The 26,418-nt window shown below is 39.7% G+C and overlaps 1 protein-coding gene across 1 annotated transcript in view; it reads left to right on the top strand.

Moving 5' to 3' along the window:
• The window catches only part of SAMD12 (sterile alpha motif domain containing 12), a 179,948-nt gene that overhangs the window by 24,565 nt on the left and 128,965 nt on the right, over positions 1-26,418 (top strand). Inside the window, exon 3 of the mRNA XM_032131986.1 lies at positions 21,363-21,492. Within this exon, the coding sequence (XP_031987877.1) occupies positions 21,363-21,492 (130 nt within the window). The remainder of the gene's footprint in view (positions 1-21,362; positions 21,493-26,418) is intronic.

Genomic DNA, 26,418 nt, shown 5'->3' with positions numbered 1-26,418 from the left:
TTGTCCTGTGAAAATTATCAATGGGAAATTTGTGTTCTTTCCCATTACACTAGTGTGAAATGAGCAGCAATTGCAGTACATATTAGCAAACGTAAGCAGTAAAAAGCTGTGGTCGTACTCTAGTAATAAGTGGGATGGCTAATACTGTAGACACAGACACCTTATTTAAAAGAACTTCACTTTGGGGAAAAAGAAATGTAGATAAAAGGATGGAGCAGCTTTTAGAGGAAAAAGCAATTCAGTACAGCCTGTGGATGCATGATGTACTTACAGTGCCAGTTCTGCTGCTTGCCTCATTGTGAAGCTGTTTCACAAAGCTGTCTAAACCCTTTGCTTCCACTTTGAAGCTACTTTAAGGTCTTCAAAATTAAAGCAGTATTTTAATGACACAGCTGCCTTGTTGGGGACAAAAAAATATAGAATTCCCTGGTCAAGAAAATAATAGTGTTATGATTAGAGGGATTACAAAATGTACTATAGAACAAATTTAGCCTTTAAAATGGAAAATGCTCCATTGTTGACAGCGCAGGTCTGCAAAAGGTGTATTTCACCTGAGTTATAACAGTTTATTAATCTGCCTCATGTGTTTGCTGGACACTTCTGAACAAAACTGATTGGCAGTTGCTGTAGTCGCTATAAATCACAAAACAGTTTGTTTTGGAAGGGACCGTAAAGATGCTCTCATTCCAGCCACCCTGCCATGGGCAGGGATACCTTTCACTAGACCAAGTTGCTCAGAGCTCCATCCAGCCTGGCCTTGAACACTTATGGGGGTGGGGCATCCACAACTTCTCAGGGCAACCTGTTCCAGTGCCTCAATCCCCCCACAGTAAAGAATTTTTTTCTAATATCTGATCTAAATCTCTTGTCTTTCAGTTTGAAGCCATTCCCCCTTGTCCTGTCACTATATATCCTTGTAAAAAGTCTCCTCCATCTTCCTTGTAGGCTCCTTTCAGGTACTGGAAGGCTGCAATTAGGTCACCCAGAGCCTTCTCTAATTCAGGCTGTACAGTCCCAAATCTCTCAGCCTTTCCTCACAGGAGAGGTGTGCCATCCCTCTAATCATGTTGGTGACCTCCTCTGGACTCACTTCAACAGGTCCATGTCCTTCTGTGCTGGGGACCCCAGAGGTGGATGCAGCACTGCAGGTGGGGCCTCACCAGAGTGGAGTAGAGTGGCAGAATCACCTCCACCTTTCTCTACAAGTGGGAATTTTTGTCCTTTCCATTTTGAAAAATAACATAATTGTGGAGCACTGGGAGTGAGAAGTGTCACAGTCACAAAAAGAGTGTGCGACTGTAGTAGCCTTGATAATATGTGAAAGGAGTTTCCTGTGTTATCAGCATTAGAAAGGGAAGGAATTTTATTTGAAGAGTCTGGAAAAGGGTGGCCTGGGGCAGTGAGGTCTGTCTTTCCCTGAGTTCCATTCGTAGAGTTCAGTTTGCTGATGAAGGCAACTTAAATTGCATGTCTTTGTCTAAGCTAGGTATGTAAACTCCTCTTACATTTGGTGGAGTCTAGTCAGCGTGCACAGAGGAGCACAGAGAGGAATCAGGCTCGGTCTGAAGTGAGCACCCCTCACATGAAGCTGTCTACATTTTGGGGATTGTTTTGACACTTTGAGTTTCGGGTTTGGATCTCAAACTTGATTCTTTCCTCTACCTTACTGGCTAACCAGCCTCTGCGTTTGGTATTGAAATGGTTATCCACGTCTGATGGAGTTGAAACCTTGCGTTAGGAGACTGTGTTTCAGAAGCTGCATTTACCTCAAAAATCATACTTGGAACAATTAGGATAGACTACTCTCATATATATATGGTTATGTTCAAAGTGATATTCTGGCAAGCAAATACTGTGTAACCTGGAAAAAAAGTCTTATCTTTTGGATTAAAAGCAAATTATTGGAGTATGTGTGTTTTATTTTTACCCATTCTGTTTAATTGGTCTTGGACTTTTAGAAGCCTGTTGCTCCTCTCTAGAAGTGAAGCTCTTGCTCTCTGGCTCAGTTTACCCAAATATATGTTGATAACTAGGACCAGTTAAAACTATTGTTTCAGTAGAAATCTGAGATCTGGAATAAATTTGCTAACGAAATTTTGTCTTTTGCATGTGTATGTACGTGTAATTGATTGGCCAGGTCAGGCTGTCTGAGACTAATAAATGCAGCAATATGTTTGCTGCCTGTTCCCATTCCTCTCCATGGAACAGATTCTTAATCTGTTTTCCATGGTGGGTACTGGTAGAAGCTTGCATTGGTGCTTTGTCTTTTTCATGCTTCTAGTTTTGATTGGAACTATTTGGTGGATGGAGACTGATGTAAACTGCTGTTTAGAGGGGCCTCTAGGCACTGCAGAAATGCCAACAATAATGACCTCTGTTATCAGGGAGGATTTTCAGTATTCTTTCATTTCATACTTTGCAAATACCAGTTCTTTTTAGCTGTTTCTGAATGTGGACTTCAGTCAGAAGTGTTTTGGTTTTATCTGTATTCTACAGTCAACTGCAGATTATTGTGTTGCTGATGTGCCACTGCAGGGAGCAGGGAAACAACTCCCAAATGTTAAAGCATGCATTTTCTGTGAAGCTGTGTATCATCTGTGGGGCAAGCAGAATATAAGGCAAATGTTGTGTACAATGAGAGACAATTCTTCCCTTTCCCTCTTTAGTTTTTTGGACCAATTAACTTGTAAGTAGCATGGGGTTTCCTTGGCTGTGATGCCATTAAGTGAAACTTTGATATAGTGATTCAGCCTGGGGATGGCTTTAAGTGCCTGTGTCCTACTTCTGGTACTTCTGTGCATCTAGTTATGTTGATGGTGTGCTTTTATATTGTCATTACCTGCTCTGGGAATTTGCAGAGTTAGTTCAAAACTGAGAATGATGTCCAAGTATGGCAGACTCTTAAACTGAAAGAAGCATTGCAAGTGTGCAGTGAGGGCAGGTGGAGTGAGGAAGCAGTACAACAGCATGTTTCTTTGAGTTTGGGAGGTGCTAATGTGCAGCTGAGGCCTTTGGCACTTGTGTTGAGGCAACTTTCCTATCTGACCATCCAGGTGCCACTGGAGTGGGAATAACACTCACACCACTTGAGCTGGGACCACGGCCCCTTCACAGCCACACCCCCCCACACTGAGATGGTCAGACAAGGTTTCCTTACTGCCTCGACCCTGGCTTTCCCATAGCAGAGTCTCAGACATCCAGATCCTTAAAATAATTTAATCGTGTTGCAATAACAAAATGATAATTTGAGCTGCTGCCTCTTAGGAAGGACCCCAAACAAAGCAAACCCTGGGTTTTTTATCCTTATGGTCTAAGTGCTGGAAAGTCTGGGGTCTTCCTGCTGAGTCACTGGCTCCTGCTGTGTCTCTGAGTCACCTGCTGGTGCCACAGGTCCCTGGGCCCTTTGCTGTGCAAAGGGTCAGTGCCAGTTCTCAGCCTCTTGCCTTAGGCTCCTGCCACCCAGAGCTCAATCTGCAGCTCTCACTGCATCTGCTCACTGAGCTACCTGCACTGAATGTATTCCTGATCACTTGGAAAAGACAAATACTATTGGTGATATGTGGCATGAAACATGACACGTAAATTCCCTTTTAGAGATTAGGGAATGTGAATCCAATTCTATCAACAAATCAACAGTTTAAGAAGGGAAAAGAGATTACCTTTTAGGCTATTTACTTACTTTAGCTTTTGAACTGTCTCTCGTTCTGTTTGTGCAAAGTTGTGATGTTTTCTTATTCTCTGAATATTCCAGCTGCCGTCTTCAGTCTGCCATCCTTGTCAGACCCTATAGACTGACACACAGCCATCTCCTTCCTGCCAGTTCAGTCTCCACTTTACCTGCCAAGGTAAAGCTGATTTTGTCACCCCTAGAGCCTAGATGAGGAGTGTCTTTTCTCCTCTACACTCCTGTGGAGAGCAAAGAGTTCACTTGAGTCAGGGTTAGCTACAACAGTTAAGACCAATGTATTATTCAATCTTGCTTTGCAAACTGTTTCCTGAAATGGGAGATGCTGATCCTCATCCCTGTGGTGCAGTGCTACTGAACCCCACCATCTATGCCTGATTCAGAATGAATAACCAGCAGAATCTGCTTAGGGCTTCCCACCAGTCTGACAGCGAGTGTGCATGGGAGAAGCTCAGCATGGGTTTCAGGAGGCAGCTGTGCCCATCTCAAGTCCCTCAGCAGCTCACAGATGTGACCCTTCTTGGAACCTCAAGAGCTGCAACAGTAGAAGCAGCGAGAGTGTACAGCCCTGGCTGCTGGGGAGAGGGGCAGCTCTTTGGGTTACAGGAAGCTGTTATATTGGCTGTTTTTGCTAATCTAAACATTGCATTTCCTGCTCACACAACTGCTAGCAGTCACTAAATGGTCTGCATCAATTCTTCCATCTCCCTTACCTCCTAGTTCCTTACCCAGAGATCACAGTTATTACTGGTAGGGAATGTTGCTAGAAGATATACTTGGTAGAATGAATATTTCTAATTCTGCCAATGTGTAGGAATTAATGTTGTGATGATGCATCAAGCTGCACTTTTGGGGTTAAATGTGTCTTTGACATGTATATCTAAAAATAGAAAACCTTCAGCACCGAACAAGGTAGAGTTACTGCATATCTTGAGGCCTTTTTCTATCTTTAACGTAGAAAATCTCATAAGTGGGTATAATGTTCTGCCAGTTTTCCTTTTTTCTCTGATGTCTGTAAGTGCATCCATCAACTACTGATGACTTTACTGACCTAGACACTCTACTTTTTTTTCCCTTTTTTTCCTTGCTTTAAACAAAAGCATGACAATAGAGTCTGTACCTAATGGTTTTAGAACTGCTATTAATCCATCTTTCATTCAAGGCTGATTGCTTTCAATCTTAGCAGTATGCTTTAGATTGTGAAAGATGTTGTGAATGTATTTTCTTTATTAAAGGGTAGATGTGACTGAACTTCAGCACCCCTATGCTGAAAATACACTCTTTTATCTAAATAAAGCTTGTGATAGGTTTGAAGATGTATTTTTAAATAATCAATATTCTTATTGAGTAAATAGAAAAGCTTTTTCTGGAGGTAAAGGCTATCACAATAATATGTTCTCCTTCAGATGTAAGACTGTCTCAAACTTACTTCTCTTTTAGTAAGAATTTTTGCATTTTTTTTAGGTTTGAGGAAGAGCAAATAGCTTAATTGTCAACATTTCAGCCTTAGGTGGTAATGTGTGAAGTTGATGGGGAAAACTGAGATTGTTCTTCAGTGTACTAAGCTTTCTTGAAGCCTTAATTGTTGACTGTAGAAGAAGAATTTGAAGTGCTTGTTAAGGTTCATGCTTATTTAACTGTCACCATGGATTTCTTTTTCTGTAGGGAAGGCTACTTTGTGGCTTGCAAACTGTAGTTAATTGTCCATGGTGACTGGTAGCAGATTATTTTGGAAAAGTTTTTTTCCTGAATAATTACCAGCTTTGCTTTTCCTAGCCACTGTTTCATGTTCCCTTACTCTCTGTTGAAGGTCTTAGTTTTTAAAGAGTATTTTTTAGGGGGAGAAAAAAATAAAGAACAGTGCCAAATAAAATGCTTACATCAGGGAAGTGTTCAGCATGTTGATTAAACTGTCAAATTCAGATGAAATTCAATTAGTTGCATGTGTCCATTTTATGTACTGTGCCTGCTGCCTTTTGCTGGGAAGAAAACAGTGTAAGATACTACCTTTCTGTTTGGCTTTGGTTTTTTTCGTTTTGGTTTGGGTTTTTTCCTGTTGACCTTTTATTCCCTGCTCTGATTTCCAGATTCCAAAGGACACAAGAATGCTGATATAAGCCAAAAAGAAGTATAATTGGAAAGGAATTTGTCTTAGCTTTTCATTCAAAAAAGAATACTGTACTGTGTAGTCAGGTTATGTGAGCAGGGCTGACATTTGGGGGAAAAAAGCCCACACCAGAGTGCATGCTAATATTGTGCTCTACGATATTTTGTGCAAAATGTAAGTGATTTCTAAAACCACAAAATAAACTGAACAGATGAAATTGAATTTGAAAATTAAGCTAGCTTCTCTATGCGAGGCACAGTGATGACAAATAAAACTGGGTCATTGTTGATGAAATTCTTATTTAACTCTTTTCTGCATGTTCATCGTCTTCTTCCTCTCAGACCCATCTCCCATGGTTTGGTTTTTGTTCTGGATTTGTGGATTGTTGTGTTGTCATGTTCATATCTTCCTGGAGTTTGTTTTGTTTTGTTTTGTTTTGTTTTTTTTTAACAAACCTGCTTCCCTTCAGGATCTTACAAAGACTTCTACAAGACTGGAGAGGAGACAGGATGCAATGGAAGTCGGTCCTAGCTGAACTAAGCTGATGATGGAACACTGCATTTAGTGCTGTAGCACGTTTCAGTCCCCAGCCCCTACTTGCTCTCATTTTATTGAATTGGCAGCTCAGCTCTGACTTCAGTGAGTTGATCATTTTGTCATCCACCTGAATTACCTCACTTTGGCTTTTATTAGCAATAGAGTACTCTGTACTGGTGGATCGAGAGCAACCAGTGAGAGCTGTCCCCTTTGGCAACATTTCCTTGTTAATTTGGCTTATTTTAATCACTTTGCCATGCTGGCAGTAGTTATGGAGAGTACTGCTTTGCTGCTTTTGCTGCTGAGAGGAAACTCTGTGGAAGTGCAATCTAAATAGGGCTAGTGGGTGACTGAATCAGATTGGGAGGAGGAACAGGGGATATCAATCTAAGAGTAGTAATGTTAATAACCAAATGTATTTTGATTTTACACCATATAACCATCTTTACCAAATGCTTCAGTTTTTCCTAATGCAGAAGAGATGAGAATTGGATGATCTTACAGTGAAACGTTGCAAGTATTCTTTATTTGGAGAAATGTAGCACCCCTGTGCATCCAGTGTTACAATTATGTAAACAATATAATGGGAAACAGTGAAATTATCCATCTCATACACTTCAATATATGATTGAGCTCAAGGTATGAAAAGAAAAAGCCAAGGAAAGCATAGTCTGCCTGCAGGGATAGTGGCTGCTCAATGGAGATTGGACAAGGTAGCAGGTTATGTGCAGCAAGAGGGAATTTGACTGCAGAGGATGAAATATAGTGCAAAGGAAGAATAATTTCTAGGACAAGTGTGAATATCCCACTGTATTTATAAATCTTAGAACTGAGGAGGAGGTAAAAACAGGAAATTTTTGCTGCTGCATGCAAATACATAAGAAGACTAAAGCTGCCATGCTGACAAGCAAGTAGGACTACGAAACAAGGCAGAACTTGAAACTATCCTACCTATTAGAAAGTTCCTGTCATAGTTTTGTTAATTGTTATTAATCTGCCACATATATAAGCAGATTGACTGCAGCCTCTCCCTTAGCAAAGCTCCTATCAGTTGTTTTAATCTTGGTCTGAATAGATTGACAAGGATTATTGTGTAAGAACAGTAAATTGAGTTTCATTGACCTTTGGAATCAGCATGAAATATAAGAATGTCAGTGGTGAGCTTGAGGTCTGTTATTGAATATTTCTTCTCTACTTTCGCTTTTGAAATTAATTATCACAGGTGGCTTTTATGATTATTAATGAAAGTCTTTAAGACCAGTGAATTTTGTTAGAAAAGTTATTCTGAATTTGTTAGAAAAGTTATTCTGATTTCCTGTTTTTATTCCCTTGAAGCATATATATATATATAAAGGATTTAGCTCTTACAGTGTTGTAACGCAAATCTTACATGGTAAGTAATTGTGATAGTGCTAACAAGTACTTTCAAATGTGCCAGAGTACTTCAGAGCATCTTTACTGTGTATTATGCCTGTGTTTAGAAGTGATCAAGATGTTAGATAACATTCTAGAGGTTATTTGTGATAATACTAGCCAAGAGAATTTGTGGATATTGATAATATTTTCTTGTCCGTCAAAAAGCAGCCTTTTCTTTTGTGCATCTGCTAATAATTTTGTGTAGAAAAATAATAAAACGTTATAGTTCTGTGTTCAAAGACATAAAACAGCAGCAGGATAAAAGTGAGGAAGAAACCTCGATCTCCATGTCATCTTCTCCATGACAACATGGAAGGATATTTCATTGCATGAAGTAAACCTTCAAAGGAGGTGATTGCTTCTCATCTAGGGACAGTTCAGAAGTTTTTCACTTAAGTGGAAAACCCTTGTTGCCTAAGGAGGTTTTGGAAATGTCCTCATAAACAGCTGGTAATAACAGTAAGGTGGTGGTATAGCAGCTGTGTACAAGATGTAATCATCTCCATGTGGGATGAGTCAGTCACAAAGTGAAATGGGAAAGAAATGGGAAGGTGGAAGGGTTGACTGTGCTACTGTATCTTGGAGCAGTTGGGCTCTGGTGATCCACAAGCAGGAGAACAGCCTAAATGTAATAGATGAGATAGGGCAGGTGAGAAAGAAAATGTGAAAAGTACTACACACCTCTTAGAGAAAGCTGCATTCCTTAAAAGCTGGGGCTGTCAAAGTGCTGCCTGTCAGTAGATGGTGCTCTTAATATCAGATACTTACTCATGCTGCCCGTGTTTGGCCGTGTTTTCGTGTAAAAGGTCTAGTAACATTCTTTAACAGTACATTTCTCTGAATTCTGATGTCTGGGAGATTAGAAAATGGAGTCTTTTGAGAGACTGCCAAAACAAACAAACAAACAAAAAAAAAAGGTTCCTTTGAAACATCCTCCATCCTTGAATTTTTTCAACGACTTTTGCTTGTGTTTGTGTACTGTTTTGAATTTGGACAAATTCAGAAGCTTCCAGCATAAAACCCTTGAACAAACATTGTGGATTGTAGAATATATAGCAGACTAATTTGATTTGGCAAATGACCTGTAAAAAACTGCAATAATGTGGTGTAAAATAAAATTGCAAAGCAGATTTGTCAAGTCATTTGCGATTTTTAAGTTTTCTTTTGCACATTAACTTTGTAGTTTTACCTGCTGTTTCTGGATAGACAGGATAAGTTTATTTCTAAATGTAATGCTTCTTAGAAAGGACTTAAATGAATCAGTGCAACTGTGATTTTTACCTGGAGTCACTTATGCATCAGTAATTGGAGGGATATAAAAACCTGCATAAAAATGAAGATTTCCTTATTAATGTGATTGGAGTGTTATTGGACCTGTCTGTGTATTTTATTACTCAAAAAATATGCCATCTGAAGGAGAAGATGTTAAATGTGTTAATTGTTTAAAAATATCATTTGCCAGAGGCTGCTGTTGAGACAAAAGCCCTGATCTGGGCAGCAGAACAGCATGGCAGACCTAATGGGGAATTTGAGATGTTTGAAGTTACGTGTGTCTTTATGTGGTGGTCTTACAGAATATCAGCTACTTAGCCAAGAGTTAAATTTTGGCTTGTGAGATGAATTTGCCCCTGGAGTGAATCTTGAGAACTGCCTGCTGTTCACTGCCTGAGCTACTGGTCTTTCTGCAAACAGAAACTGAAGGATGAGCATGAATTTTTCATGTAATCTTAAACTGCAATCAAATGGTCCAAGAAAAAGAAGGGAACTTGAGTTTCTTTCAGAAATCTAATTAAAATATTTTCAGTTATTATTCAGGGCCAGTTTGTTTTCACCAGCCATTAATTTAGTTATCCCTTCACAGATTTCTCTCCAGAAAAGATATATATATTGTATGCACTCAACACATTACAGCAGATGAATATCGTTCCTTGTTGGGGCCCTCCTCCCCTGCCGGTCCTGGGAGAGGGGCCCCGGGGGGACAGACACGGGATTTCCCTGCCCCTGCTCAGCCTCGTTCCCCGTTGGTTGTTTTGTGTTCCCTGCGCGGGCAAGGACCCTCGGGTCCCGGGATTGAGCAGTTCCTCAGCAGAGCCCCGGCCATGCGGCTGGAGAAATAAACATCTCTCTGAAACATCTAGCAAGACTCGGTCCATAGATATTTCTTTTCCACGGGCCTTGTTGTCTGATACGTGTGTTGCAGTATCTGCACTGTAACAGTTCCTTACTATGCTTAATTTACCTTCTTCTAGCCCTTCTCTCACATTCATCTCCATATGACGTAAGTTTCTTATACTGAGGCCAGGTGGGCATAATATTTTTATTGAAAACCTCACATTTCTGTGTTGTCACATCCCACAGGTGCCTTCTCCAGGAAGATGGTGCTGGGACATTTTGGGCTTATTTGGGCTTTATTTTTTAATGATACCTGGAACTGAAGATGCAAATCTTCACTGGAATTCCTGCCCTGCTTAGCCTCCCTGTAGTGCCTGCTGGATGTTCCTGGGAAAGTCCCCTTTTCCTATGTGTGCTGGTTTTAATATAGCAAGAAATCAAACTCTGAATGAGCCATTCTTCATCCAGAAAAGAGGGGCAAAAAAGGAGAGGCTGTGGGTCTCTTATAACAATTTGCTAAAACCCCAAAGCAATGGAATAAGACATGCACAAAAACAACAGTATTAATAGCAAAAGGGCCTGGCCTTCATGGATCTCAGTGTGGGGGATAAAAGGGCATTGTAATGCTTAAGTTCTTTTTATGGATATAGGACTTCATAAAGATGATAAGTGAATACAGGAGTTCGCTTATTAGGGAGAGAAGACTAGTTTCTCAAAAGTAATTAGCAATAAATTACATTGACATCAGAAGTGCTCTGCTTGTTTTGAAAACTAAGTGATGGATCTGTCTTTTAGATAATTTATGTGAGAAATCTATTATGACTTTCTATACACAGGCATTGCAATGCTCTTGCATGAATCAGATGGTTGGGCCAATCTGACTCTTCTATCAATATCTGCCTTTTTTTTCTCCTGCTTTTGCTGGAAGGCATGTCTTATTGGGGAAGCAAGAGATTGACCTGTCAGGTTGGGCTCAGACCTTTTCTTAGTCGTACCTATGTACTATAAAGTTGTTCTCCTCAAAATGTGCTTGGCTTAAGAAAACATAGTTAAGAGTCAACTGGCAAAGATAGCTAGAAAACTTTGATTGCTTCTGGGGGATAAAATGCCTTGGCTGCTACACCTGCCTTCTGCATATGAATGAGCCTATCCATAAAGACTGAAAGTTGGCATGGAAAGGTTGTGCTACTCCTTACAGTGCAAGCACCTTACAATTGGCACATCTGCTGGAAACAAAGGTGCCAAAAATGTGACTCACTTGGAAGGAGTAACCCTTGTAAGAAAGCAGCTTGTCATTTAATAGGGATTAAGATCCTCTCAGGATGTTGGATGTACATTTGTACAAGGAGAACATCCTTGTACAAATGTACTATTGTTGAGTCACTACTTGCTAAGTAACAGCTTTTATAACTCTTCTCATATAGAAATGCTTCACTGTTTGTGTGTTTAAGATGAAAAAATGAACCTTCCACCTGATACACTGCAGCTATTAAAAAATACCCAGCAAGTACTCAAACCCCAGTGCTGAGTATCTTCTCAACAGAACACTGTAATTATAAATGGAAGAAGTGAGGTGTGGTCTGTGCTGCGCAGATTTATTATACCAGGGCAATTCCATTAGTAAATCCCCAAGATAAAAAATAATAAAAATTGCCAGTATCATTAATGACAACTCCCCAGAGAAAGGTAATACCGCCTCGGCAAAAGCAGTATTATGACATTGATGTGTATTTCTTTAAAAAGCATGTCACCAAAAACCACCTAACCCCCACTGACACTCTAAAGTACATGTTTCTGAGGTAAGGCTTAGCCTGTACTTGAACAATCTTTTGATTAGAATACCCTGACCAATTAGAAGCATAGGAATACTTGTTCTGCTACCAGTATTACCTGAAATCTCTGGAAAGACTAGAGTACTGCTCTGTACAACCTTTTTTTTTTTTCCCATTAAAGACCTAATTGTATTGTAGTTTAATCCCTAGTAAAGAAAATTAATTTTTATAAGCTTTAGAAAATTCTGCTATTAATCTACATATCATAATTTTTACTTGCCACATTTCAGTTCATAGCCATGTTAATATGGATAATGTGAATATGAAGCAAGTACATTTAAAACTGTCAGGCTCCTGTCTAGTTCTTCTCGTTTCAGGGCAGCTTGTTTTGTGATTTGTACTGCTAACAATTGGTAATTGAGCTGTACTTGAAAGGATACAGTTAAGTGACTGAAGAACTGTAGATAAGGTATCATCAAATACATGTCCTTATGAGTCAGATGCAATCTCATGATTTGGAAAACAAATACAGGCTGACCAGCATCCTTTAACTCTTTTTACTGAATTTGCAAGTGTAAATCAAGAATTTGTTCTGTCCTTCAGATCTCTACATTTTTAGCTCTTGGTTTTAGCTGCTTATTTTTCTATAAGTAAAGGGCAACAAGATTTTAATGTATTATTTCTAATTTTGTGCAAATTGAACATTTTTCCAGTTCAGTTTGGAGAGTGGATTTTGTTGCTCTACAGGCTGTATTTTAGGTAATAAATTCTTCTGTGTGATCATTGTTAAATAAGTATGTGAGAAATTCCAAGAAAATCAGTGTACCTACTTATATACCTGTTTTGTATTTATTTTAATGGAAATCCTGATAAGCAGTCTTGGTTTAGTTCAACTGTAGATGTTGCTGCCTAAGCTGTAACTTGCAGAGATGCTGGAATTGGTTTAAAAAAAAAGAAGTGGGAATGGAGACTCATTTGTAATTGTCAGTTTTGTAGTACAGGTAGGTTTTGGGTGTGGTTATTTCTTTTAATTTTTATTTTCATCTAGACACGGAGAAAGTATTTTTTACAAATACTGAACTTCCTCAGAATTGGAATTTCAGCTGCTGTAACAGTATTTCTGAGTTCAGGAGAATCTGTTAAGAAACAGGGAGCTACATTTCATCACCATCTTAGTTATTACATATTCCTGTTTGCTTTCCTGTATGTACCTGAATGGATATGAACTTACAGCTTCCACCAAGATGGGGCACTCTCCTGTGGCTGCTCTGTGTCTGAGCAGAATATTCTGTGATGAAAACTTATGCCATGAATCTTTTTCACAGTGGGTGCAGTACTTAGTCCTTGAGACAGGGTAAAAAACAAACTAACCTGCAAGTTGCATGTGCCATGTCAAGGATGAATGTCTCAAATTTTTATTTTTGCTGAGGTGGATGGTTAAGTGCAGTAAAAAATGTGTGCTAGTAGTAAAGCTTACTTAATTACTTGTTGTAAATTACCATTAATCCAGCACTATTAATTAAAATTCATTCTGTTTCTTCTTTGGCTGAAGAGTGGTAGCAAGCAGGATAGAGAAGGGCAAGGAGGAACCTTTTCATAGCTGGACAAGGCAGGTTAGTAGGGCACGTGCTGTGTAAGCAGAAATTGTCTGTTCTCCAGATCTATGCAGGATACAGAGTAGGTTTCTCTTTGTAAAAAAAGAAGGATTTGTATTTACTTGTGAAGACAGTAATCTGTGATATAAGATAGTGGTGGTCGGAGCCAGATTTGGACAGGTTTGAATTGTCTCTGGTAGAGAAGGGGAATCTGAGCCACATCAATAAAGAAATATCAAACAACTGACATACCTTGTGAGGTAGCCACTCTCACCCCAATAGAGCAGCTCTTCCTCTCTGTGTTTTCTCAGCAAATATCCAAAAGCAAATATTTAATTTTTGGACTGGAAGGAATCCATTGCGGTGAGTGAAATGGATCTTAAATTTGGCAAGATTAAAAATACAGTTTCTTTACGTGAAGTGGATTTTAAAACATTATATGCTTTGATTTGGATTTGGAGGTCAAAACCTAAAATTGATGGTGCTCCTGGTCCTACCTGTGATTTTATTTTTGGCCTGTGTGTCCCAGTTGTGGCTTTCAGGATTTTTGATAGCAATTAGAATGATGTTAGGCAAGGCTCTTGACAATTCTGAGGAGTGCTCTGTATTCTGCTTTTTCATTCTGACATTTCAGTTCTTCACAGTTTGCTGATAGTGCCACTGCCATTTATATCGACACCTGCATCTGCCAGTCATGATTCTTGCTTTCAGAGTGGGATATTTCACGGAACGAAAGAACTCTCACGGGAGACACGTCACCTTATTTATCTTTGCTTGTTGTTTGGTTCTGTCTTTATCCTGATCAGGATAAATTTCACATGAATCTCATTATATTTTATAATTTGTTTCTCCTCCCCTCCTACCCCCCCTTGCACTCTGTTTGTAACACACCAGTACCTGTGGCACTGGTACAGAAGGTGCTGGATTGGGTCAGTCCTGGTGTTGCTTGAAGGCCAGGTAAAGCCTCTATCTTTGTTTAGTCTTTGAACAAGTGGTGGTGCTACACTGATTTGGGACCCTGGGGTAGAAGTTTTTGCTTAGGCAGAGCTGCCTTTAAACACTGCCAGAACATTGTCTTGGCAGGGACAGCCCTTTATAGTCCACTGGAGGCAACGAAAAGCAACCGGTGACTGACTTGGACCTCGGTGGTGTGAAAAGATGAAGAGACTCAGGGAGGGACAGGAGGCAGTGAACCTCTGCTGCTAATGTAGGAGGGAGGCCCTGTAGCAGGAGCATTTGTTCCTCTCCTTTTCCTCCAGGAAGAGGAAGGATAGGAACAGATAATCTGCTTACCAGGAATTTTTTCACTTCTCTCATACCTCCCATGACTTCCCTGCCTCTCCAGTCTTTGCCCTACCTGGTCCTTTCTGAAGAGGGCTGTCTTAGTCCTGTTCACCGAGTGCTCAGAGGCCTGAGCTGGTGCTGCCTCAGTGTCCTCATCTTCTTCTCCAACTTCCTTCTTTCCCCTCCAATGCCCAAAGACTGTCCCCATCTGTTCAGTGGCTCGATTTCTGATCCATTTCAAGTTTTAAACATTCAATCTTTCATCAGCAATTTTTTTAACATTCAATCTTACAAAATATAAGCTGTCTTACAGTATTTTCCTTGTTTGTTTTGTAATAAATACTTTTTCTTTGGTTTGTTGTTTCATCTTTTCTTAGTATTAAAATTCTCAACAGCACAGATGGGAACCCAGTACAATGGAGGTTCCAGTGTTTTCATGGCATGTCTCCTCATTACTGTAATTTTCTTCTGTCTTTGCTGGAAAAATCTGTAAGTATAAACTATCTAAGTACCTGAGAAAATTTATTTATAAACAAAAATGTGCCCTTTCCAGATTTTTCAATATCTTAAGATAACACATTCACAAGTCTGGTTCTTTTTTTTTTCCAGAACATGAAGCCACATTTTTGTTAGCCATTGATTCTGATTTCTGTATAAGCAGTTTAATGTTTGAGAAGTAATTTGGAATATATGAGAGATTCTCATTTTCTCATCTTTAGAAATATAACTCAAGCATGTTTTAAAAAAATCATGCTTTCGAAATTCTTACTTGGCATTGCTGTTCCTCCTGCTTCTTGTCATAAAATGATGAAGATGATGCTGTTAGTCTTGTTTCCAGAGCAGCCTGAAAGATTTCATAACTTAGATGGCTCCTGGAGCTGTGTAGTTAAGTTCTCTGCTTTATGTACCTGTGTCAGATACACATAAAATTTTATTTTTCTAATTTTTAAATATATCATTGACCATTTATAGTTTGCTTGCAGAAGGCATTATGTTTTGATTTAAGAAATATTTCATTCTCAACTTGATGTATGAATCAATCCCATTACTTTCTTTCCAGTCTCTCTCTGAGCATAGACATGTCAATGGTTTTCTGACCCATTTTAATGTTTCCTGCCCCAGCTGACTCTCTCTTATTCTTGTGACAGCCACCCGACTGCTCTCTCTCTGTCCCTGCTAGGTGGCAATGACCTTACTGCTTCTTTTCTTTGCTCTTCTCATATTGCCCCTTGCAACTATGAGCCCCCTTTTCCCTTAAACTGCCTATCTGGGTTAACATAATGGTTCCATATTGAGTAGTTGTACCCACCTCTACTCCATTAGAAGATTTCTTTGTGTCTGAAGCACAGCTGAAAGAAGCCACACTGCTGGTCTAATAAATGGTGGAGCTTCTCCTTGTAGCCTTGCCTTGCTTGTGTTCAGTCCTGTTTTCAGCTGGAATAGACTTGGTTTTCTTCTTAGTCACTGGTACAGTGCTGTATTTTGGATTCAGTAAGAGGATAATGTTGGTAACATATGGATGTTTTGGTTGTTGCTAAGCTGTGCTTGCCCTGAATCAAGGACTTTTCAGTGTCTCATGCTTTGCCTGTGAGAAGCTGTACCAGAGCTGGGAGGGAGCATGGCCAGGACATGACCTGAACTGACCAAAGGGATATTCCATACTACAGGATGTCACTTCTAGTATGAAAACTCGGGTGGGTGTTGGCCAGTGTGCTGGTCTCACTTGGGGTAGAGTTAATTTTTGTTACAGTGGCTAGTACAGGGCTATGTTTTGGATTTGTGCTGAACACAGGGTTGATTGATACAGAGATGTTTTTGTTACTGCTGAGCAGGGCTTGCACAGAGCCAAGGCCTTTTCTGCTTTTCATACCACCACACTGGTGAGGAAATTGGGGCTGCCTGGGAGGCTGGGAGGAGACACAGCCAGGACAGGTGACCCAAACTGACCTAAGGGAAATTCCAGACCATATGACATCACGGTCAGGATATAAAGTGGGGGGAAGAAGGGACCAAGGAGGATGTTTGGAGTGATGGTGTTTGTCTTCCCAAGTCACTGTTGCATGTGATGGGGCCCTGCTTTCCTGGAGATGGCTGAACACCTGCCTGCCCGTGGGAAGCAGTGAATTAATTCCTTGTTTTATTTTGCTTGTGTGGCTTTTGCTTTCCCTATTAAACTGTCTTTATCTCAACCCATGAGTGTTCTGGCTTTTACCCTTCTATTCTCTCCCTGACCCCGCTAGCGGGAAAGGGAGGGAGCAGCTGCCTGGGGCTTGGCTGCTGGCTGGGGTTAAAGCACAACAGCCAGAAGGGACCAATACTGGGGATGGGCTGGGTATTGCTGAGCAAGTCGTGAGCAATTGTATTGCACATCACTTTTTCTATGGGGGTTTATTTCTTTCTCCTCTTCCTTTAAATCGCTATTATTATTATTATTATCATCATCGTTGTGATCATTGTTGCTATTAACATTAGTGTTACTATATTTTACTTTGTTTCACTTACTAAACTCTTCTTATAATCAGCCCATGAGTTTAACTTTTTTTATCTGATTCTTCTCCCCATCCCACTGGGGGAGCAAGTGAGTGAGCAGCTGTGTGGTATTTACTTGCTGGCAGAATCTAAACCGTGACAGTTCTTTGACCAGCACAGCTGTAATAAAATTGGTTTGGCTTTGTCTTTTTCTAGTTAAACTGAAAACCCCAGAGCAGAGTCTCTGAAGATGTATATTGGAGCAGAATCTGCCTTAATTCTTTCAGCAGTGCCTTTTTTATCCATCTGTTTCATACAAGAAACTGTAGGGCCTGACTTTGGGTAAATTTGAATGTAAATATGCATTGACTATGCATGTATGTCAGGATCAGTATGTTGGCAAACCGGATGTTACAAATAGTATGAGACAGCCTTCTTCTGGCAAACCTGCAGCCCTGTTTGACTGAGCACCCTCATCTCCACAATCCCTGAATTTTGTAATCTGAGCAGGTTTGTAAATACACAAAATGTTAGAGTTGGACAAGCACTTTTAAATAGCTTATGTCAAAGTATGTAATGTAGTTTAAATGATGAGATTGAGTCCTTCATCACTCAAAAATACAGAAGCCCTTTCTTTCTGGAGTAAAATATGATAAATAAAAACAAAGAAATTCTGGTGAATAAATTGATGTTCAAAGTTGGCAGGCTTGGTAAATTGCACCTGGAAGGCTGAAGAGATAACTTGTCCATCATTGCTTAGGAAGAGCAGGGCTTGGTTGCTAATGCTATTCTGAACACTGAAATACACTCTCTAGTAATGCACAGGCTGTAAGTTTGATTTGTTTATTTATTTTATTCTTGAGTTGGTGATGTTGAGTACTATGTTCTCTGCATCATGGAACAAAGTGTGAAATTTTGTCATGTAGTAAATATGTTTGTTTTTTCTTCTTCTTGGGAGTCATTTTATATTTTGAGATATACCTAGCAAAAACTGGAGTTGGGCAATTTAGAAGAAAACATTGTCAGTTTTCACAAAATCCTGAAGAAACAGGTTTTCCTTCACTTTTATTCTCATTAGATCTGTATCTGGCACAAGAGATGGCATAGCATTTGGCAAGATTAAAACTATTAAAGAGTTGCCAGCAAAGGGTGATCCTAGGATGAGTTTATGTCAGGAAAATTAAAAGAAAGGCCAGAACAAAGGTATTTTTTAATACATTCTTTTATTTTAATCAGTTTGGGCCTATTCTTTGACTAAGCTGATAAACAGAAATAAAGTAAAACATAGTATGTTTTTCACCTGTCTAGGTAGTTAATGGCAGGGGTGTCTTTTAGTAGGTATGTTTATGGTAAAGTTAATTTTCTTTGGTTTACTGGAAGGCTTTTTGTATGAGATCTTGCCTTCAGAGCAGGGAAGAAACTAAGAAATGAATTTTGTGGGAGGGAAGGATATTTTTAAGAGCCTTTCATTTGGAGCATCTGGTTAGAAATATTTTGGGTATGATGTTCCAAAAATGAAAGCAAAGACATACTTCTATAGCCATTGCTTTAAACCCTCTTTATTCCTCTAACTCAGGAAGTCCTCATGAATTAGAAAACTAAACCTAACATTTGAAGTTGTCAATGTAAAAATGTCCTCTTTGGACTGCAATTATAAGTTTAAATGTTTCTATCAGAATTCCAAACATTGGACAGTAAGAAGTCAGCATGTATGTTTGCTATGCAGTGATCTGTATATTGCATGGCATAGAAGCTCCATTTGAAACCATCTTTCAGTTCTGTAGGCACAGAGGGATGTGTTAAATTTGTACTGTAATTGTTAATAAACTTGTACTTCAGATATGTAACATGATGGTGCTTAAACCTTTTAAGAGGACAATAGTTGCTGAACTGAAAAGAGCAGCCTCTTGGTTTAAGCAAACATTGGCACTACTTGTGTACTTTCAGCTAGGAATAAATATATTGTAAGTCTATAGCTAGCTGTATATATCTGTATACAAATATTTTGTCATTTAAGTATTTTTGTGATGTACAAGAAAAACCATTAACTGTTTTTCAAGGCCTGACAGACTTTCCTCTAGTCTTCAAAAATTCCAATGCAATAAAACTTTAAGCAGTAACACATATAAAGATAGACAGTGAAGTCTTGAGCCTGTTGTTCAAGGGATTTCTGCAGAATCAGAGAGACTTCTTGTGTCATGTGGATATTTTCACGTTTATTTCTTTGATGTAATTTGAGAAGGACACGCATTTATATATGCATGTAACAAAAAATCATCTAGCTGATTCCATAGTATTGGACTCTTCATTGAAATTCAGTTTTTTCTTTGACTCAAAATAGCAGTAACAAGAAGGGCAGAGAAGTTCAAAGAGGGCCCTTTGATCTTTTGAGTTGCATGAGGAACTGGGAGTTACAGGGCACTTGCTCTCCCTACAGAGGTTGCCCTTTCTCCAGACCTGTGCTGGATCCTGTGTGTGTAGAAGAGGGATGAGCTGCTCAGAAGGGGGGTAGTGGTAGGGCAAGTGCTGCGCTGGGTTTTGTGCACCCTCAACACCTCTGCAAGTTTCTTCTTCTATGGACACCAAGTCTGTCAATTAAGCTTCCGTATCTTGATGGGTAGCAGCAAAGATGAGCCTGATTCTTTGTGGTGGTTTTGTGCATTATTGTGATACCTGTAAATATGGATGATGCCTATTAGTGTGTTTGAAGCAGGATTCATGTTTCTGATGAGTGTATTTTTATTCAAATCAAAAAAAGGCTGAGCTAGGGGATGTGCATTGTATTATATATTCAACCATAATTTTCCTGCTGTTTATTTAACTTCTGCAAGGCAATATAAAAGAGGTAGGGACAACTGGACATGAGAAATTCAAGACACATATGCCTGCTGGATTTTTAGGTCTGCCATATTCCCTGGCCCTAACTTACTATCTTTTCATGACATACTTTATGGACTTAATAGGACATGCAAAGCACTGGCTTAAAACTGCTTTGGTCTTTAGGGCTTCTAGTAATGAAAAATTTCAAAGTAACTTTGTAAAGGTCTGTCTGACAAAAGGCATCTGAGTAAGTACTGGGATAAACCCTGGCTAGTGACATTGAGGGAGTCTGCCATGAGCCCAGCAGAGAAGACGGGTTGAGACATTCCCCTTCACCTCAAATTTGTGCAGAGAAACTTCTGTTGAAACTTACACCACCAGGGAGCTGGAGGACAGTATTCTGCATGCATAGCATTGAAACAGACACTTGGATTTTATTCCCTAGATTCATTCTTTGGCAAAATATGAAGTAAGTGTATACACTGATGTTCACACCCACTTATATCAGCAGTGTCCAGTGTGAAACATTTACTGTTGGTAATAACCGCCCATATGTTTAAAGTTTCCTTAGTCTTCTGGGCAGACTGTGTTGCGAAAAAAAAGATTAAATCACTTTCAATATATTTTTTTGGTTTTTTGCCTACAAGAGGTTTTAAATCCCTGCAGTTCAGGTAGCTTAGAACTCAGCATTTTTATACTATTTTAAAAAGTGTATATGCAAAGGTGGTTTGATTAAATTAAATGTAACTTTATACATACAATAACACAATCAATTTATGAGTATTTTATTAATAAACTGCTAATCTACTATAAAACTGAATTCTAAGGAAAGTATTGAACAGTATTCTTTTTAAAAATTATTTTTCATTTATAAAGGATCAACTTTTTTAAGTCAGAGTCCTACTTATTTCATGTAAAGGCGATTGTAGGAAAGTTAAAGGTGAAAAGGAAGCAAAAACTATAGCTGCTTGTAAACATCATTCAAATTAGGAATTTTGTCAGCTGAAATGCTCAGTATCAATCAATATCACCAGCTCTGCATCCATTGGTGTGTAGTCTCCTTTTCCCAGGCAAAACCAGTCTTCAGGCTTGTTGGCACTAAAGGCCTTTGTTGCAAGATCTTTTGTAATTGTAGTTGAGGACCATGCCTGGCCTGAGGGTACTCCTGGCCTTCTGTGATTATGTCCAAACTGGGACACAAATGTATTATGTCTCTCATGAGTTTGAAGTCTTCCAAGCATGCATCTGTTACCCTCTGTCTGTAGTCAGTTGGTCACTCCTAAAACGAATTATTCAAGTGCAGTATGGTTCTGTGATGCAGGGAATATGCATACCATTGATGGAAAATAATGTTAAAGAACCTTTCACTGTGTGTGATTCCCGTGTGATATATTTGAACAGTGGGGCATGTGTATGTAATGTGCTGGCTATTACTGGACATCTGTCAAAGCAGCTCCTGTTTTGCATTTAGTATTTTAATATCATATATAGATGTCACGGATTAGTATTTCTGAAATTTGTGTGCAGACTAAACATCATTTCTGTTCTTCATTCTGCGTTCCTAGTCTGGGACTGTGAAGCTGACCAAGCCTGTGGCGTTATGGACCCAGCAGGATGTCTGCAAATGGCTGAAGAAACATTGCCCTAATCAGTATCAAATCTACAGTGAGTCATTCAAACAACATGACATAACTGGTAAAGTATGCACTATCAGAAATATTTTACTTACTTAAAATGTGGCGAATTGTTTTACTTTGCTGTTAATAGACTGTGACTGTGCACTGAGGGCTTTTTCTTGATTGTATAACTAGAGAGTTGCAAGGTTTAGAGCAGAGGGAGTATTTCAGCTTTCATGGGATGTGGTAAGTGATAACCTCATTTCTTTAAAAGACGATTTCAGATAGTTCAAGGTCACTATAAAAAGGAAAGAACCTAGTCTGTATGTACGTAAAGGCCTCAGCCTATTCATTCCAAATAAAAAAACCCAAAACCCAACCAATTAAGAAACATCCTATGAGGAAAATGTAATTTATGTAAATTTTCTTTTTCATTGAGGTGTTTGACCTTGAATTAATATTCTTTTTTTGTGCCTCTCCCCACTCTTTTTTTTTTTTTTTTAAATAATCTTAGTGTCCTTAACATGTAGGATGGGAAGTGATCCCAACTGAGTCCCTCCCTTAGCCTGAAGCAGGATCAGTACAGCGAGTTCATTTCTGATGGATGTTTGTCTAACTTTATTCTGGAAAACTTGCAATGTAGCAGATTTTTGCATCTCTTTATTCCAGTATTTTATGGTTCTTAAAGTTGGTATTTTCCTGGGATCAATCTAAACTATTATTTCCAGCCAACCAAACTGGTTTCTGTCCCAAATGTGGCTTGAGTACAACCAACCACTCTTTCTTACAGTCTTTCCTTAACTGTGTAGGGTGCTTCTCAGTTGCACATACTTTCCTTGCCTCGTCTAAAAAATATTTGTTCTATCATGGTTACTCCCCAAATACACAGAGAACCTCCAAACCTTCAAATCTGGGTCTCTTTTCTTAAAAAAATATATTGAAAGCAAAATGGTATTGTTTTCTTATTTACTTTAGAAGTTGATATTGATTCTGTTGATCTGTGTGACTTGTTAACTCCTACTCAGTTTGCTGTAGTTGTCTTTTGGCTGATCACTTTGAATTGACATGAGTTTAGCAAATATAACTTGGGAGTTAAATAGCATTTTTGCTCATATACCAAACAGTAATTAATCTGTAAAAAGTTTAATATGGAACACTGATTTGTTCTCTGCAGTGGTGGTTTACAAAACTGGAAATTGGCATTCAGCCATCTAAAGTTAAGCAGGGATTTGAGTTTCAGTCTTAACAATAACGCGTTGTTAACTAATGTGTGTTTCAGTCAGTATCTGATCATGTACACGTGTACTTGTGTTGCTTCCAATTTTACCTTCATTTCTGTTGCTATTTTCTTTCTAATAATATATGAATGATTTCAAACATGGCAAACTACCCATATATGTTTACTATGTAGCCATGAGTACACATACACACGTGAGAGGTGGTTTGTATTGGTTTGATAAGTGTTAAGGTTTAGTACATAACCATTGTGCCCATTTCCTCTCAGTCACCATCTGCTGAATGCAGTCTGTAGGAATGTAGCCTGTGTCTCCACCCATGTGTACAGAGCTGACTGCATCCAGAGCACTACCAGAAGAAAATGAAGCTATTTTAAAATATTTTCTAGTACTGCTGTACTATATTCTCCGTCTAGAATTAAGGCACTGTGAGATGAAGTTGAAAGGAAGACATTTTCATTTCAACACAAACACAGATGGAAACCTTGTAGTTTCATTGCTGATGTGCAAAACGTTGAACTTTATAGACCTCTATGAAAAAGAAGAATCAAGATCAATCTTTCTTACTTTACACAAAAGAGGTATAGGGGAAATATTGGTATGAGTGTTAGAAAGTAAATCTGCAGGAAAGAAAAGAACTTCAGTAAATACTGAAGAAGAAAGACAATCAATGTCTGTACAGATTTTATAAAAGTATATTGTGATAATATTGCAAGTGAAATTATTAACTCAGGAGAATATTTCCAGTGCTGTTGGTCCCCATGATGCTGATTATTTGAAATCTAATAAAGGGAGAAAACAGTGGATTTGTGGCTCAGAAAAAGAAGAGCATGGAAGGAGAAGGGAAACTAGTGTGAAGATGAAGCCAAGGTAGTGTATCTATTCCCAGATATGGCTGTGGAAAACAGATGTGATTGTTGAAAATTTCTCAGGAATTAATGTGAATTTACAGGCTTTTTTGACATGGAAAAATATGATGGAAAATATCTTAAAGAAGCTTGTTCAGCTGGGAAGGCCAAGGCTCTTGCACCCCACTCAGACAGGCTGACTGGCTGGGAAGCAGCACTGGTGGGGAGGATCTTGATAGTCAGGAAGATGAAATGAGCCAGTGTTGTGCCTTTCAGCAAAGAATGCTGACACTATTAACAGGAACATAGTAACCTGATCAAGATTAGTCATTATTTCCTTTATTCTGTACTTCTTAAGACTACAGTTGTTAGATCTCCAGTGCAAGTTAAGGTGAGGGCCACAAAGATGCTAAGGGCTGGAGCTCTTGCCCCGTGACAGTGGATTGAAGGAGCTGGGCATGTTCAATCTGGGGAAGAGGCAGCTTGTTGGGGTGGGGTGAGGGCACTAGCAGCAGCCCCCACTATGCAGAAGGAGGTCATCAAAAAGATGGAACCTGACCCTTTGCAGTGATGTATGAGAGACACCAGGCTGAGGCTGAATATAAGGAGAAACTTTTTTCCCCAGTGAGGACTTTTGAGCATTGGAATGGGTTGCTCAATTTCTGTTCTGGGAAGGTTTCAAGCCCCAGATAGATAAAACCTTGAGAAACCCGATCTGATCTCATAGCTGACCTTATTTTAAGCAAGAGGTTGGGCTAGAAGTCTTCTGGGGTTCCTTCCAATCAAATTCTTCTATGGTCCTATGATTTGCTGAGTACTTACTGAATACCTCAGAACCAGCCAGTGAAATGCATTTTGCAGCCAGTAAGGGGAATTAAATATGGAAAAGTCTAATAAGAAACTGGGAGATTTTTTTAATACGTAAAATCCTTGGATTTGGGGAGTGGAGCATGTGGTTGACTTATTCAGCAACAGGTGAGAAGTGTTTTTAAGGTGTTGGACTGTCGTGGTTTGATGCTGGTTAGGCACCAAGCTCCATGAAATCTATTTATTTACTTCTCTCTGCTATTGTTAAGCAAAGAGGGGGAAATTAAAACTTCTTTTTCATAAGGTGAAATAAGGATTATTGAGGAAAACAGAAAAACTTCAAGGCAAAGCAGGTCCACACTTGAACAGCTACAGTATAAAGAAGATTTACTGCTAACAGAATTCAAAGTAAAAAGAAATAATAAGGAATTAAAGCAAACTCTGAGAACACTTTCCTCTTCCAGTACCTCCTTTTTTCTACCAACCCGCACAAGGGAAAACAAACATGGAGTTTGGTCAGTGTTTCATTTCTTAAGAATCTTTATGTTTAAAGAAAAGAGTTTCTTCTGCTGTGCTGTGGGATTCTTCACAAAGCAACAGTCCACCCGAATCTTCTGCAGTGAAAAAAAATACCCCTCCCATGAATCTTACATTCTTCCCACACTGTCATCACGGGTCATAATAGCCATAGGGTTTTTAGTCTTTTAAGGATGACCTATTCCAACCTGAAAGCAAAGGCTCTCTTCTTCAATCTTTAAAAGCCTTTCACAACATTTATGGGCTCTGGCGTTGAGCACTTTTTCACGAGCTGCGTGTGGATTTCTGCATCCCCCCATGCACCTCATCTTATAAATTATAGGGAAAACAAATTACTGTATTGTAGTCCAAGTCCTCACCACTCCGCTTGCACGGAGAATTTCAGCTCCGGGCGCTGGAAGTGCCTACATTCTCCTTCCCTTCCTCCACACTGACCTTGGCGCCGCCATGTTGGCTTCGTCTCACATTATCTCACTTTTCCTTTCTCCCTGACCTGGAAGAAAGTTAGTGCCTGTTAAATTGTGGCTAAGAAGTTGATCTTGTCTCTTGTCTGGGCTCCGCGCTGAGGAAGACTCGCCATGTCTCTTGTTGTCGGCCGCATGATGTTTTTGCTCGGTTCGACGTGAGTCGTGCCAGCTGCGGGGAGGCCCCGCCGGCCCTGCCGCCCCTCGGATCCATCTCGGCCGCGCGGTCCCGGCTCCGTTGGAGGTTTTCCGGCCGTGCGGCCGCTCCCGGCTCCGGCCTGTCTTTCCCGGCGGCTCGGCCCCACGCTGCTGCGCCGTGGGGGGCCCCTTCCTCACCACCCCTCAGCAGGAAGCGGGAACAAAAGGAAACTTCTCGAGCTTGTGCTTCCTTTAAATATGTAAATTGAAGAGGCGGTACCAGCTTTTTCACTGGTCTAGCAACCTGTCCATTGAACTAAGTTTAAACTACCGCATGGACGCAGAGACAGGACGGAAAGAACTGGAAGGAGTAATACTGAGCAAGATACAAGGGCACCTGACAGGAATTAGCAGTGATGGGAAAAATAAGAAAATGGAGGAAATGCCATGGTAGGGTCATGTTACTGGAGGCTCTACAACGGGTGTTGGTGTTTACACCAGTAGGAGACATAAAAAGTTGTATTGACCTGCCAGTTTTTCCCACTCATTTTATACTGGTGTATTCCTGGAGATAAACCTGAGAAATAGACCTTGCTCTGTGTGTATTTATGGCTTTGAATTTACTGGGCAGCAATACTTTCAGATGACTGGGGAGTTCCAGAGAGATGAGTTCTTTAATGGCCTTATTCTGTACCATTGAAGCAAATGAAGATTTTTCCAATGTCTCAGCATTAGCAGGAACAAGACTGGGCAAAGAATGACTAAGGAATAACCATTTTGGGGCAAATGGTCCGTTGACAAAGTAACACAGCAGATGTCTAAGTAATTATTTATGAATGTATGATTTAGAGGGAGGAAGGGAGGCAGGAGGCAGAAAGGTGGGAAGGCGAGGAGGAAGGAAAGTGGGAAGGATGGAAGGCAGGCGGGAGGGAGGGTGGGAAGGCAGGCAGGAAGAAAGGAAGGAAACCCTGCTTCA

This window comes from Corvus moneduloides, chromosome 1 (assembly GCF_009650955.1).
Source record: "Corvus moneduloides isolate bCorMon1 chromosome 1, bCorMon1.pri, whole genome shotgun sequence".
In the NCBI taxonomy this organism is placed as follows: domain Eukaryota; kingdom Metazoa; phylum Chordata; class Aves; order Passeriformes; family Corvidae; genus Corvus; species Corvus moneduloides.
This window is presented reverse-complemented; position numbering and strand designations above follow the sequence as displayed.